General features: G+C 44.3%; 1 protein-coding gene across 1 annotated transcript in view; it reads right to left on the reverse strand.

The window, feature by feature from the left end:
* Positions 1–16344, reverse strand: part of LOC126299622 (plexin-B) — a 1140690-nt gene that overhangs the window by 652951 nt on the left and 471395 nt on the right. The window contains exon 3 of the mRNA XM_049991664.1: positions 12934–13110. Coding sequence (XP_049847621.1) covers positions 12934–13110 — 177 coding nt within the window. The remainder of the gene's footprint in view (positions 1–12933; positions 13111–16344) is intronic.

Below are 16344 nucleotides of genomic sequence, written 5' to 3' on the forward strand. Positions count from 1 at the left end.
TCGTCTATCAATACGAAGTCTGGGCGCACAGCACTCCTCAACAACCGTAGATGAATTCCCAAGATCTCGTCGCATGACCTGACAGCAGTTAAACCTTGCCTATTCACCCATACAATTTTATGAAGAGAGGTTCATGTGGCAAACACAATCCCTGCCCACCCCACATCTCCGTCTTTTTCCACAATGTTTGTGACCCGCAGTTGAGCTCCACGTTCCCTGCAGATGCGAATCTATCGAGAATCACTCTCCAGACTAAATCGACTCATCTGTGGAAACAACATTGGCCCACTGTCCGACGGTCCAGGTGGCGTATTGATGACTGCACTCTTGACATTCCCTTCTGTGAAGATGCGTCAGAGGTAGACATACAACATGTCTCGGACAATAAAGGCCACTCTTATGAAGCCTTCTGTACACCGTTTGCATCGATACAACACGTCCAGTGGATGCTGCGAGCTCACAGCCAGTTGCCGTGCAGTACTAAGCCGGTAATGTCGTACCCATACAGCCAAATAGCGGTCTTCTCTTCTGAGGCCACACGTGTTCGGTACAGCCCTGGTCTTCGGGATACAGTTTCGGTCTCTATGAACTGTTGCTACATCCGAGGAACAAAAGAAAGATTCACATTAAGCCATCGAGCCAAATCAGTTTGCGACTATCCTGCTTCCTTTCTTTCTATGGGCCTCCACCACAGAGAGTCTGGTTGGCATCTTCTCTGTGCCACAGTACACCGTCTGTCATTGTGGGCACAGCGATTGTGGATATAGGGCTACCTGGCAAACACTACCTCATTTCATAGGTGCCGTGACGTCATCGTTGACATGGTTATCCGTTCACCGGAATGCCATCTTCCGTGCAGAACACGACCGTACGGACATCTGGTTAACAGTTAGTATGATTATATCGTGGATCGAACACAGGACGGGGGAACAGCGGTTTGTTGCTTTAATTTTGGACCCCAGTATATTTTTAGATTTCTGTAAGAGCTATGAAGCACAACCACCAATAAGGCAGAGTAATAGTACTGCATATCTACACTAATAACAGCGATAGCTCCCTACCGCAAGCCACATTCGACATTTACTCAGGTTATTTCGGGTGCGCTGAAGAAGTGTCGTTGGTAAGCCCTTACTCATCCTCCATACAGTCCCGATCTCCTTCCTTGCGATTTGCGCGTTTTTGGAGCCCTGAAGAAAGACATTCGTGACCATCGATTTGCTTCGGACCAAGAGGTGCACGCCTGGATACTATCATGGTACCGTACGCAACCGCAGACATTTTTTTCATGAAGGCACTGACCGTCTTGTCTCGCAGTGGGATAAATGGGCCTACAGTTACGGCGATTACTTTTGAAATAATAAAGAGTTTACTTAATTTTTTTCTGTCTCGTTTCCATTGGACTACCCCTTCATCTTATAACATTAAATACTAAAGCACTTATCAATCTAAAGGTTGCTTCAAACACCAGGACGCTTTACTAGGAAGACTTGATAATTGCTTTGTACAACCGATTGCAGGAAGATTTGCAGTTAAATGTGGAATCCGAACCTTGGTAGGATTTGTTTTTCCCATATACACAATAGTGAAACACGAAGACAAAAAAATCCTGGCATAACACGTGATCTATCTCTTATCTTACGATTGGTAGCCTGGCCCACCAAGCCGCTCACTAATAATATAACTCATTGCGCTGTACGGCGTTGAGTTTCATTCTCGAGCCTGCAGTACAAGGACGCTCCAATGGGTTGAAACAATTAAGATTAAAAATAGCTCTTTCATAAAAATAAAGACGTGGTTCACTTTACTATATCTGATGCCAAACTGGCAACAAACAATGATAAATGGGAACTGCTTGCGAAGGAGATTCCATTCCACGTTTCCCTACCGTACGAGAATACGGAAACTGTGTCACAGAACTTTTTATTGCACCCACGGAAACCGACCATCTATAGCAATGACGAATTTTCACAAGAACAAGTTATATTTCATGTGGAGATGATAGCTTTTCATTTGGCGCTGTTGTTTTACGGCACCGGCCGAGCTCACCTTGTGGCCGCATGAAGTCTATGGGCAGCCGTTTCCGTGGAGTTGGCGCCCTTCCAGCAAACTGGACCTAGAGCACTTTCCTGCTACGCACACGAACTCCCCCTTAACGGTTCATCGTCTGTTTTTACTTACAGCGCTTTCTTGAAGGAGAAAACGAAACACTCCACATACTACGTCGTTGAGAACTACGGGCGGTGAGGCAACAAACTACGTCGTTGAAAATTCGTTCAGATGAAAAAAAGAAAAAGACTTTGTCAATGGGTTTTTCACTCAGATTATTGTGGAGACATATTCACTCGTAAAATCACCTCCATCAGTCAAAAACGCTGAGTACTCAAACGCCCACAGGATTATGGGATGCATAATAAAGTCGAGAGCACTTTGTGAAACTGAAAGCGTTCACTCGTTTAAAATTAGGTTTAGAGGATAAACTCTTACAGATGCATGTCAGGATTAATGTTTCCTTTTTTTTCCTACGATTCTCTTAGCTTGAAGGTTGACAAATTCTGTATATTCACATTAATCGATGTTAACGTACGGGAAGGAAGCAGCACCTAATTCCTGTTACTGCGACGCGCAATGTTAATCTCTTGTGTCTCATATTCTGCATTTGTGACGTGAGTTTATGAAACTGACGTAAGATTCAATTCAACATTCCTTTTGGCTCAGTTCTTCGTGGGACTTCATCGGCCAGATAATGATACTATCATAATCACCAAATGCAGACTTTCAGAAATTCACTGTAACTTCCAAACAGATTGCCACAGATGAAGCACTGATAATACGAGATCCCGTATCAAGTACGCCAACTGCAGTGGGAATTCAGTGTAGGATACACTCTTCGTCTCGTCTACTCCCCGCACGGAAAATACAAAAGCCTGACCGTGTAACGAAAAGACACGTTGTTGTAGTACCTGGACATCTCTCCCCAATCCTTAATATTAAGTCAACAGTGACCCTTTCTTCCTACACAGAAAGTGACAGAATTTCATTTTTGATAATGTATTCGTTCAATGATTCAGCAGAGAGATTTTTGAATATATGCTATGTTTTATTATTATGAAATATCTCGAAATAAAACTATCTGTTGACACATAGTCAGCACGGATGCAGAAACTATCGTTCTTGTGAAACGCAGCTGGCCGTTTATTCACAGAAAGTAATGGGTGCTATCGATGGGCGATTTCAAGTTGATTCCATATTTATAGATTCCCAGATGCCTTCCTACACCGTTCCTCACAAGCGACATCTAATCACATTGCGTGCCTATGGAGTATCGTCCTGGTTGTGCGACTGGGTTGGTGATTTCCAGTCTAAAAGGAAAGAGTTCGTAGTAACACACGGGAAGTTATCGAGTGAAACACAAATTACGTTTTGCGTACCCAAGGAAGTGCTAGAGGCCCTCTGCCGTTTCTAATGTGTATGAACAATTTGGGTGACGATGTAGGAGCCCTCTTAGAGTTTGCAGAAGATGATGTCGTTTACCGTCTAATAAAGTCATCATAAGATCAAAATCAATCGGAAAACGGTTTAGAAATCGGACTGATGACCTCAGATGTTACGTCCCATGGTGTGTAGAGCAATTTGAACGCGTATTTTTTTCAAGCTGCCCCTAACTCTGTCGTTTTATGCAACCCGCAATGTTATAACTGGCCTTCATAAACCTCGCGCGAGATGTTCATACTCTCTCGCTTGCTACATGAAAACTATAAGCTATCTAGAACAAATGAGCATCACCTTTTTGTAGGGAATTTAATGTAATTAAATTTTATACTGGAATATGTTTTAGTTGGAATCCAGCTTTCGAGTTATCCGCAGAAAATGTAAAAAAAGTTCCCTTCAAACGCATCTACATCCCACGCTCATGCCTCAACAGTCAGGATTTCAGAAAGTTGTTCTTGGCACTTTCGTCTACCACTGTACAAAATTTTCCAACTACGTGAACGATCCCCGATATTTGACCTTTTCGCGTTCTACTGATAGGGCTATTTTGCAACCAGCGTATTTGGATATTTCGTTAACTTTATTAATTTAAACTTCCCCGTGAGATTAATGACAGATAAACAACTTTTGTAAACATTACGCTGAAACTCAAAATTGTTCAAATGGCTCTGAGCACTATGGGACTTAACATCTGTGGTCATCAGTCCCCTAGAACTTAGAACTACTTAAACCTAACTAACCTAAGGACATCACACACATCCATGCCCGAGGCAGGATTCGAACCTGCGACCGTAGCATTTGCGCGGTTCCGGACTGAGCGCCTAGAACCGACGCTGAAACTAATTATGTTGACAAGTCTATCCAAACTTAACACTTATAAGCACAGTAGTTTCATAGCCAGAATGCCTGACGAACGTAATGATGTAATTGTTTACTTTATCCTGCTAAAATTCACAAAATTGTTACGTAAAATTTATACAAACGTCAATTTTACAATTCTTAGGTGTTTGACTAAACCGGTGGCTTAATATGGCCAGTCAATGTAGTCAAAAAGAGGTGGAATGTGGAAAATAATTCTTTTAATTGCAAATATATATATACAGTGGTAGGAGAGAGTGCCATGAACAAAGTACTAGAACTCCTGACTGATGAGAGCTGAGTGTGGGCGAGGAGGTGCGTTTGAACGTCACTTTTGTACGATTTTCTTGAATAATATTCAATTATTTTCTGTGGGATTAATTGTTTGCGAGCAGCGAAAGAGAGAATATGAAAATATAGCGGATAGTTTACGAATATCAGTTATAACACTGCAAGTTGCACAAAACGACAGCGGTAGGGGCACCTGAATCACCATTTACCCGAAATGTCTAACAATGAGAAAAGAAACTACAATGTTTTGGCCAGTCTTTCCACTACAAACTTTCACTACTAAAAAAATCATAGAATCAGAAATTGGATCTACCGTGGTACTGTAAGTAAAAAATGGTGAACAGCAAAAAATGCACTCCACCGGGAAAGCCATTCCTACAGATAAGTTGTAAAAGAGAAAGAATATGGCAGTGACTGGTGACAGTAATTGCATTAAGGCAAGGCTACTGATCTCTTAAGAGAGTGGTTCAAAGGTTCCGTGCCGCAGCGTAGCATTCGCATCCCTTGTGGCAGACGAGAGGGCTCAAGGCACAGGGCCATGCTGTGGCGCGCGCACTAAGGAAGTGCTCGTGAGCCCAACTCTTCCCCTTGCGCCCTTTGAACGAAACTGCACACGGACTGCCGCAAATTTGAGCAAATACGGCTTTATGAGACGACAAAACAAACATCGGAGGTCAAACATCGGTCCGGAGCGGCATTATGGCTAAGATAAAACGTGCTGTTTTGTGCTCAAAGCGACTCGGGCGCCGCACAAGAGCGGGAAAGTCTACATTCCCGCTGTTACGAATTTTTATGCCGACCGCCCTCTCCGAGTACGCAAGCTAATTCGACAAGAACGGAGTGCGAAGGGGCTGCAAGTATTAAAAAGTACAAGTAAAACTTTCCTTCTCGTCATTGTCCAGGCAGCTGAGCGCATAACACAGTTAAAGTTTTGTGATTTATTAAGTTTTCGCGGAACGACAAAACATCCATTTCTAGGCGTCCAACCGTATAGATGATTCAATTTTTCTGCACAATATTTCGACAACTCATCTCTACCCGTGCTTGACCGACGTTCCTAATGATACTGGAATCGTAAATCTGGATGCATTCCCAGAGGTCCGTCTGCTATTAATCACGTCAGGAATGCCTAGGAAATCATATAATTTCCCATGTCCTTTTGCCGGTCGTTGTGGCCAGAGCGGTTCTAGGCGCTACAGTCTGGAGCAGCGCACCGCTACGGTCGCAGGTTCGAAACCTGCCTCGGGCATGGATGTGTGTGATGTCCTTAGGTTAGTTAGGTTTAAGTAGTTCTAAGTTATATGGGACTGATGACCTTAGAAGTTAAGTTCCATAGTGCTCAGAGCCATTTGAACCATCTGAACCCACGTCCTTTCAAATCCTTTACGTGGGACAGCTAAGTGGGGTATATGATTTCTTTTTCGCATATATGGCGTCTATCAACATACGACAGAATATATAAATTTGAGAACGGTATCGGTCAGTTTCAGGGTAAGAGAATTTAAAAAATTGGAAACGACAGATACAGTTCCGTCATTCTTCTACTACAATTAGTGACAGTTGTAGCAGATCAGATAATGTTATGAAGATAGAGGTGGTAGGGAATATAGCAAGTGGTTCACAAATAAAGATCAATCCACAGGGTCTCTCAGTGTTGCTTTTGTAAATAATGTATTGCTTGAAAGACTCGTGAGGGAGACCGTTAAGTTGAGGGAATCATCTGAAACCGCGCATCCGGTTATATATCTAAAATAACACTCGCAAGAAAATGGAGAAGAACCACCGAGGCACTGCTCATGTGTGTGTTGGATAATATTGTCTGCAGACAGTATCAAGTACATTTTCAGTACCAACAAGGATATTTACTATATGCTGCTGACGCAGCTGCATGGATGGATTTAGAATTGTTGGGCGCTAAGCAGCGAAGTCTTCAGTGTCGTTTCTCAAGATCGTGGTACTGTTGTACCCTTACGCAGAAATGCCTCCAGTTAGATTATCAATAGCAGTACGATATGTTTTCAACTTACAATAGAAGTGAGATATTTCTGGACTGTGAAGGGGCCAGACGAGGCGGAAGCTGAATTTCCATCCTAGTGTCTTCCTTACGCCGCTGATAAGGGCGATACGACGAAAATTAAGTACATATATGCAGAAACTCCCAAAGAACTGAAACAGGTATTGGGTCTCCCCACAGATCAGGACATTCGAACCTCGGATCAGTGCCCCCGTGTCACAGCTAACGTGGCGTTTAGTCCTCTCACTGTCAATGAAGGTCATAACCACTTCGTTGATTAAACTGACATTTTTTTCCCTTCTACCTTGATTCTCGGTAGCCTTGGGTGTCATGAGGCCACCCGTCCCACGGCTACGGGTGAGCGACCCCTAGATGTGGTTTTCAATAATTAACTCGAGAGAGAGAGAGAGAGAGACAGACAGAAAGTCCAGCACGGAGGAATTATCTGAATTGGACGGAAATTGGCAATGTGATGCACATGTACAGACGAACAAATGATTATAATTTCAGAAAGTCGGATGACTTATTCAAGAGAAAGAGCTTCACAAATTGAAGACATCGTTAACGCGTTGGTCCACCACTGTCCCTTATGATGTTTATGCTAGCAGTTATTTGGCTTGGCACTGATTGACAGAGTTGTTTGAGGTCCTCCCGAGGAATGTTGTGCCAAATTATGTCCAATTGGCGCGTTAGGAGGTAACATACGGAGCTGGTTGGAGGACCGTATCCCTAATGCTCCAAACGTTCTCAGCTGGTGACAGATCCTGCGGTCTTGCTGGCCAAGGTAGGGTTTGGCAAGCACGACGACAAGCAGCTGGAACATTCATCGCATGTGGGCTGCCATTATCTTGCTGAAATGTAAGCCCAGAATGGCTTGCCATGAAGGGCAACCAAAACAGGGCGTAAAGATGCTGTGGATGACAACCAAAGACACCCAGAGGGGAAAAGAAATGGCACCCCAGACCAACACTCCCGGTTGTCGGGCCGTTTCGCGGGTGACAATCACATGGTATCCCACAACTGCCTGGGGTGTCTGCAGACACGTCTTCGGTGGTCGTAGGGGCTCAGTTCGACGCGGCTCAGTTCGAAGCGGAACTCATACTGACGACAGTTCCACTCCAGTTAATGACATTACAAGCTGAAGACGTGTCTCGAGACTCCCCAATCAGCGGTTGTCGCCAGCCGTGCGACCCGACAACCAGGAGTTATGGAATGGGGTAGTATTTTTCTTCGTAGCAGTACTCTTTTGGTTGTCATACGCGGGGTCCCTACAGAACAGCAGTACGTCGACGATACTCTGCGCCCCGATTTGTTGCCCTTTATAGCAAGCCATCCTGCGCTTACATTTCAGCAAGATAATGCCCGCCCGCACACGGCGAAAGTTTCTGCTGCTTGACTTCGTGCTTGCTAAATCCTACCCTGGCCAGCAAGGTCGCCGGATATCTCCGCAGCGGAGGGCGTTTGGAGCACTATGGGCAAGGCCCCCCATCCAGCTCGGCATTCTGACAACGTAATGCGCTAAATAGACAGAATTTGGCACGATATCCCTCAGGAGGAAATTGAACAACTCTGCTAATGAATGCCAAGTCAAATCACTGATTGCATAAGTGCCAACGCGTTACTGACTTGCTTAATTTGTAAAGCTCTTTCTCTTGAAAAAACAATCTTACTCTATTGAAATTGTAATCATTGTTTGTCTGTACATATACATCACATCTACCGATTACCATACCATTCGGATAATTCCTTTACGTCATTTTTTTTAGTGTACGTGAAAAACTGAATAAACTACTAAATTACTACTGTTGTATGCCTATTGAGACTGATCGTATCACTCTTCACAAATAATGAACTTATGGCCATTCACGGAGAAGAGAAAATCGCCACAAGTCCCCCCCCCCCCGCCTCCCGCCCACCGTTTTCCTATTGCATTCGCCGATAGGACTACTGTTGGCTATCTTCTAGAAGATCTCGACCTTTTCTGTTTTTTACTGTCACAATCATGTACACTATCTGATGAAAAGCATATGTACACCTATCAGTGGATATTAATGTGGAGTGTGTCTACCCTTCGCCATTATGACGACTGTAACTCTGCTGGGGACAATTTCCATTAGGTGTGTGAATGTCTGGAGGAATGGCAGCTCATTATGCCTCAAGAGCCGAAACCGGAAAATGCAGTGCTGTAGGACTCTAGGGTTTGGAGCGATGTCAACTGTGTAACCCATCCCAAAGGTGTTCCACTGGGACTCTGGACAGTCCAATCCATATCAGGATTGAAACTTCCTGGCAGATTAAAACTGTGTGCCCGACCGAGACTCGAACTCGGGAGCTTTGCCTTTCGCGGGCAAGCGCTCTACCAACTGAGCTACCGAAGCACGACTCACGCCCGGTCCTCACAGCTTTACTTCTGCCAGTATCTCGCCTCCTACCTTCCAAACTTTACAGAAGCTCTCCTGCGAACCTTGTAGAACTAGCACTCCTGAAAGAAAGGATACTGAGGGGACATGGCTTAGCCACAGCCTGGGGGATGTTTCCAGAATGAGATGTGCTATGAGGCAAAGGTCCCGAGTACGAGTCTCGGTCGGACACACAGTTTTAATCTGTCAGGAGGTTTCATATCAACGCACACCCCGCTGCAGAGTGAAAATCTCATTCAGGATTCCTTTGTCCACAGATCATCGGATCATAGATGCTGCATAAATGACTGGGTGCCCTGTCATGCTAAAACAATCATCGTCTCCGAACTGTTCCCTTGCAGCAAGCAGTACACCTACCCACGGTAAACAAACCCCGTACCGTAATACACTACTGGCCTTAATGGCTACACCACGAAGATGACGTGCTACAGACGCGAAATTTAACCGACAGGAACTCGATGCTGTGGTATGCAAATGATTAGCTTTTCAGAGCATTCACACAAGGTTGGCGCCGGTGGCGACACCTACAACGTGCTGACATGCGGAAAGTTTCCAACCGATTTCTCATACACAAACAGCAGTTGACCGGCGTTGCCTGATGAAACGTTGTTGTGATGCCTCGTGTAAGGAGGAGAAATGCGTACTATCACGTGTCCGACATTGATAATGGTCGGATTGTAGCCTATCGCGATTGCGGTTTACCGTATCGCGACATTGCTGCTCGCGTTGGTCGAGATCCAATGGCCGTTACCAGAATATGGAATCGGTGGGTTCAGGAGGGTAATACGGAACGCCGTGCTCGATCCCAACGGCCTCGTATCACCAGCATTCTCGATCTCTGAGTTAACAGATTGGAACGTTTGCAAGACAACAACCATCTGCACGAACAGTTCGACGACGTTTGCAGCAGTATGGACTATCAGCTCGGAGACCATGGCTGCGGTTACCCTTGACGCTGCATCACAGACAGGAGCGCCTGCGATGGTGTACTCAACGACGAACCAGGGTACACGAATCGCAAACCGGATGAATCCAGGTTCTGTTTACAGCATCATGATGGTCGCATCCGTGTTTGGCGACATCGCGGTGAACGCACATTGGAAGCGTGTATCGTCATCGCCATACTGGAGTATCACCCGGCGTGATGGTATGGGGTGCCATTGGTGAGACGTCTCGGTCACCTCTTGTTCGCAATGATGGAACTTTGAACAGTAAACGTTACATTTAAGATGTGTTACGACCCGTTGCTCTACCCATCATTCGATCCCTGTGAAGCCCTATATTTCAGCAGGATAATGCAAGACCGCATGTTGCAGGTCCTGTAGGGGCCTTTCTGGATGCAGAAAATGTTCGACTGCTACTCTGGCGACCACGTTCTCCAGATTTCTCACCAAGTGAAAACGTTTGGTCAATGGTGGCCGAGCAACTGGCTCATCACAATACGCCAGTCACTACTCTTGATGAACTGTGGTATCGTGTTGAAGCTGCATGGACAGCTGTACCTGCATACGTCATCCAGGCTCTGTTTGACTCAATGATCAGGCGTATCAAGGCCGTTATTATGGCCAGAGGTGGTTGTTCTTGGTACTGATTTCTCAGGATCTATGCACCCAAACTGCTTGAAAATGTAATCACATGTCAGTTCTTGTATAATATATTTGTCCAATGAATACTCGTTTATCATCTGCATTTCTTCTTGGTGTAGCAATTTTAATGGCCGGTAGTGTACCACCTCCTTCGTACTTCATTGTTGCCACTGCATATGATAGCAGGTGACGTTCTGCAGTTATTCGTCAAACCCAAAGCCTTCAGTCGGGTTGCCGGAAGTTATAGCGTGATCCTTCACTGCAAATCACTCGTTTCCAATCACCAATTGTCCAATGCCGTCAGTTTTTACTGAGGCCTTTGTAACTCAGGAGTGATTCCTTTTGCTGATTTATGCGCTTTTTACAACCATCTTCCGCAATGCTCGACGGTCCCGGTCTGCATCTACATCTACGTCTATATCTACGTGATTACTCTGCTATTCACTATAAAGTGCCTGGCAGAGGGTTCAATGAACCACCTTCAAGCTGTCTCCTTACCGTTCCACTCTCGAACGGCACGCGGGAAAAACGAGCACTTAAATGTTTCTGTGCGAGCCCTGATTTCTCTTATTTTATCGTGACGATCATTTCTCCCTATGTAGATGGGTGCCAAAAGAATGTTTTCGCTATCGAAGGAGAAAACTGGTGATTGAAATTTCATGAGAAGATCCCGTCGCAACGATCCACTCATATGTCACAATAAATGAAATATTCCGGCCTATTGTACGGTGGTCGGATCGATTTCCCAGTAAAACCCAACGTTTTGTTCACATCTGCGGAAGACATTTTCAAGAGGGCTCGTAGGATCTTTGAGGGGCCGATTCACATTCTGACTCGCTATTGACTGCAGCAAAGTTCCGTTTATGCGTGCTTCCGTGCAGAGGCGTGACGTCACATGCTTTGAATACGTGGGCACAATTGGCAGTTACTGTCGTCCATCGTTGCTATCACCCAATGGTGGAAGACTCGTACACATCTTCTTCAGCACTGGAATCCAGATGTCATCCAATTTTGCGCCCTCCTCCCTGCTATTGAAATTGCGTGGATGTTTAACAGTTTCTATGCTCTCTCTTATATCGTTTCATAGTATCCGCTTGTGGCTGCTAGTACTTCAGTCCTATCGAAGTGAATGTCGCGGTCTCCGAGTTGAAAAGACTATTCCGTAACAGCTGATCTGTCAGTCTCTCCCCTCCTACAGTTGCCCTTGTACTCTTCTAGTCGTGATTTGGCCATTATTTTTGTTGCACCCACCTACATCTCCCCACAGCTACAGGGAATCTAATAGACTGCCGGTTTTTCTAGCGGTTTGCAACATCCTTCGACAATTTTAGTTGATTCTGTATCTTCCGGATGGGTTTGCAGATTACCGCAATGCTACCTTCCGACGAGATTTTTCCTATCCAGTCAGTAACGTCCTCAACGAAAGGCAGGAAATCTTTCGATTTCACTGGTGCTTGTGCCTCTCTATTGTTTCAGTGGAGCGGTTATAGCAGTGCACAAGTGCCTGTGAAATCGGAAGTTTTCCTGCCTTTAGTTACGGACGTTACCGACCGCATAGGAAAAACCTTGGCAAAACGGAACATCGCGGTAATCTACAAAACCATCTGGAAGCTACCGGATTACTTAAAATTGGCCAAGGATGCTCGCAGACCTCTGGGAAAAAAAGCAGGAAATTACAGTGTAATTGAGGGGAGGTGTACGTGGCTTAAAAAAAAAAAACTATGAAATTACGAGAAGAAGAGCACGAGGCAACTGTAGAAGGGAACAGGCTGACAGATCACTTTGATAGAAGTCAAGTACTGGCAGCCACAAGTGGATCCATGAAAGGCCTTACAAGAGGCCATAGAAATTGTTAAACACCCCAGGAATTTCAACAGGAGGGAGGGGGACTGAAACTGGATGACGTCTGAATCCCGGTGCTGGAAAGAGTCTTCCAACATTGGGATAGCAACAGTGGACGACGACAACTGACAACGGCCAACTGCTCCCGAGTATTTAAATCATGCAACGTCACGCTACTGCAGGGGAACACGCGTAAATGGAATTTCGCTGCTGTCACTACCGAGCCAGGATGTGAATCGGACATTCAAACAAGCTACGATCCCCCTTGAAAACGTCTTCGGCAGATGGGGAGGAAACGTTGGGTTTTAATGGGAAAGCCGTACGATCACGGCATAATAGCCCGGAATATTTAATTTTCTGCGATATTTCCGGACGTGGAAGTTAACATTTCACAATTCACTCATACGGTTATGAAGAACGTGGTGAGACTGACCTTCTTGATGGAACCGTAGCTGGTGCCGAGGAAGACGACGGTGTGGCGTTCGGTGGTGGCTACGGTGACCGACGTGATGGACGTGTTGGGGAACTGGGCGGCCGCCGGGCTCGTGATGGGCGCCACGCCAGAGATCTTCAGCCCCACTTCGCAGAAGTTGAGGATGTTGCCCGTCGTCTGCAACACGCAAAGCACGCCACATTGCAGAAAACCCACTTTGCCCCATTTTACAACAAAACAGCAACTAAGGTAACACCGTCTACAGTCACCAAGTATAGCGCTGTCAGCACTATACAGGGTGTCAGGAGAAAAGTTACGTGCTATGAGGAGTGATAGTATTAGTTATCCTGAAAAAAATTCATATGAAAATATCTCTTATTCTTAACAGTTCACGAGGAAACTTATCAAAAAATGGGGAACAGGACAAATGCAAGTGGCAGTAAATGAAACACTGGGATGTAATATAATGTTATGTTTAATTGTGTACATTTTCTCGCAAAAGAAGTTCAAAAACACAACTGCAACGCACTTTGCAGCACTTGTAGACAACTGCTGGGCTGCTGATCTGAGCGCATTCATACTGTTCTGTATTTGAGCATTTGCGTGTAAAATACGAGCACACCATGCGCAAGTGAAGTGCGCACTGAAATGCCAGTAAAGACAACACTACAGTGTCTGTCACTTTGGTTGGATTCTCATGTGAGTGCTAGTGAAGAAGAACATGCGACTGATGCTCGTGGTTTTCATACAGCTAGGTATCGGATATCGCTAAGAAAAGGCCGTATGCTCATTTGAAGTTTTGTTGTTCAGAAACACCAACACCGCGTACCTTTCTTCCTGACCCGCCCTGTATCATGCGCAGTCTTCTCTAGCTAGCTGTGCCAGCTGGAGACGTCACTCGCATTATACTGTATGTCACATGGCGCTTCCACTCTCCAGCACATCACAATCTGATAATTAGTATCTAACGGAATCTGAGACATTCTATAACAACCCATCTGAAAGACATTTTGTAGTTTGTGGCCTCCATCTTCCGTATCTTGATTTTTAGCTGCATAGAGATTTGCTAAAGGAGATCATAAACTCTTAATAACTACATGTATAAAATCTATTAATCACTTATAAAGAATTTTCACTATTTAACAGTCAAACAGTTTTCCGTATTTTTTCTTGGAAACGCAATGAAAGCTATTATTGGCATTCTGCACCTGTACCTATTTTTTGTTTCCGTGTCCGGAAACACACGAACATACTAAAAATGAAAACCATTGTGTCGATGAGCTCTTCTAATCACATACCATTTATACCATACTACAGAATTTGTACCTAATTTTTGAACAACCATCACCATGATAAGGTGGAAAACTAATACCTATAAGCAATCAATTATTCATGTAGAAGTTATGAAGTGTACTGTTCTCTAATCTATATGTACCTATAAAAAAACTGTATTATTCCAGATTAAGTCCTCTGAAAATGCTTCAGAGTAATAGGCGAAACGTGTCTGGATAGGAATCGACACAGATTTCAGCAGGAAGAAGGAGTTTGAATTTATAAAACGAATATTTGACAGTAATCATAACTAAATACTTTGCTAAGAAGTTTTGCGCAGAAATTAAAAATTCCATCGTATTGGGTACAACTTTGAGAAGTGACAATTTCGTGTTGCTGTCTAGTGACAAAGAAGCGAGCGAAACAATACTTTTGAAGTACAGTGCAAAATTCAGTACATGCTATTTTGTGCACATCCTTCGCTTTCGGAAAAATAGATATAGGGGATCACTACATTGAGGAACATATATTTGCGATTTCCAGAAGAAGCATTCACTAGCCACTCCAGTAAAATAATATGCATATCTGCCGCCTCAGCAGCAATATTTCCTTTTGATTCTGGTCAGTCAGTGTCTCTATACGATTAAATAAATCGCCCCGGTAAAAGATGATCGAGATGTATGTGCTAATCCATCGTACCATGTTGCTCAATATCTGGAGACTTAAAGTTTGTGATAATTTCCTTGGAAGAGGTTGCTGTTACTGCTACGCTTCGGTTAATTATCTAAAGATAGAAAAGGAAGGTTCGACGACGCCAAAAGCTGACACTCCATATCATCCGGTAGCACTATATTGTTGTTTCTCTAACGCCTTTTGAAGATATCAACCACTTACTGTATATAACGGCATTTTCGGTTATTTACAAGCTAAATGGAAACTCGCGTCATAGGATATGACGATCTCTGCTAATGATCTCTTAATGTTGTGCTATAGAGGTTTAATAGAAAGCAACATAGACGTCTGAAAAAAAAAGAAGTCGCGCATTCAATTCACAGTAACCATGCGTTTTGACGTAAAGCAGATATCAGAAAAGAAGTCTACTCAGAGTCATAATACCAACTTTCCAGATGCTCGAACAATGAGGGAACAGCGCAGTCAGCCATGCGGCATGTGTTATCTTTCGATTTTGCTGAAGAATTAACGTGTCTTCTGCTGTGGTGCCATCAGAGCAGCATTAAATCAGTCACACAAGCATGTGAAAGGAAATCAAACGTAGTCTTTTTGACTCACCATCCAATTTTCTGATTTAGGACTAATATAGAAAAATAGTGATAATCGTCGCAATGGGATTTAAACCCTGCTCGTCTCGAGTACGAGAGTAGTATTTTGCCATGCATTGTTATCACTAGATCAGCCGAAAGCCGGTGAAATTATATACACAAGCCACCCTAATTTCAAGGAAAAAAATCGGTCCGTCCCAGAAGCGAATCTGACACTCAAAATGTGTGGCAAGCAGATATCAGTGAATTCGCAGCTCTGCGGATGTAGTCGTCAGCATCCGGGGCAGCCAGGGTTCGCACGGTCTCAGCCAAAGCCGGGGCTAATTTTCCACTCGAATGAACAATTTTAATTTCTGGTTTAGCGTCAATTTAACGCACCTCTATTACGCCGTAAAATGCGTATGTCATCGAAAGATTATCGCAGTCAATTTGTCATTTGCAAAGGCAGGGAAGCTGGTTTACGGAAAATTGAAACCTGGCTCCGAAGCCCGAGCCTGCTACGGCCGCCAGGTATCAATTAGCACCAGGCAGGCCGGCAAATGAATCCACACAATGCATTTGTTTTGGCCATTGTCGTAGGACGCTGCAGTTCGCACTTATTATGTAGCATTTCCCGCACTGTCTCCTGCTCAGTTCAACGAGCCATCTACATTCGAAATACAGATTACTGTTAACTACTGTTTGCTGCAACAGGGTTAAAAAACTGCAAACCATGTTGACCAAATATGAATGTAAATTGAAAGGAAATATCAGTTTAGTTTGCTTTCTGATATTATTTATCCCTCTGCCCACACCTACTCGATGAAATGCAATCCTTTCTCTCTCACTCTGTCTCAGCCTGTCATAAAATCTTTCACCT

Source organism: Schistocerca gregaria, chromosome X (assembly GCF_023897955.1).
Source record: "Schistocerca gregaria isolate iqSchGreg1 chromosome X, iqSchGreg1.2, whole genome shotgun sequence".
NCBI classification, from domain to species: domain Eukaryota; kingdom Metazoa; phylum Arthropoda; class Insecta; order Orthoptera; family Acrididae; genus Schistocerca; species Schistocerca gregaria.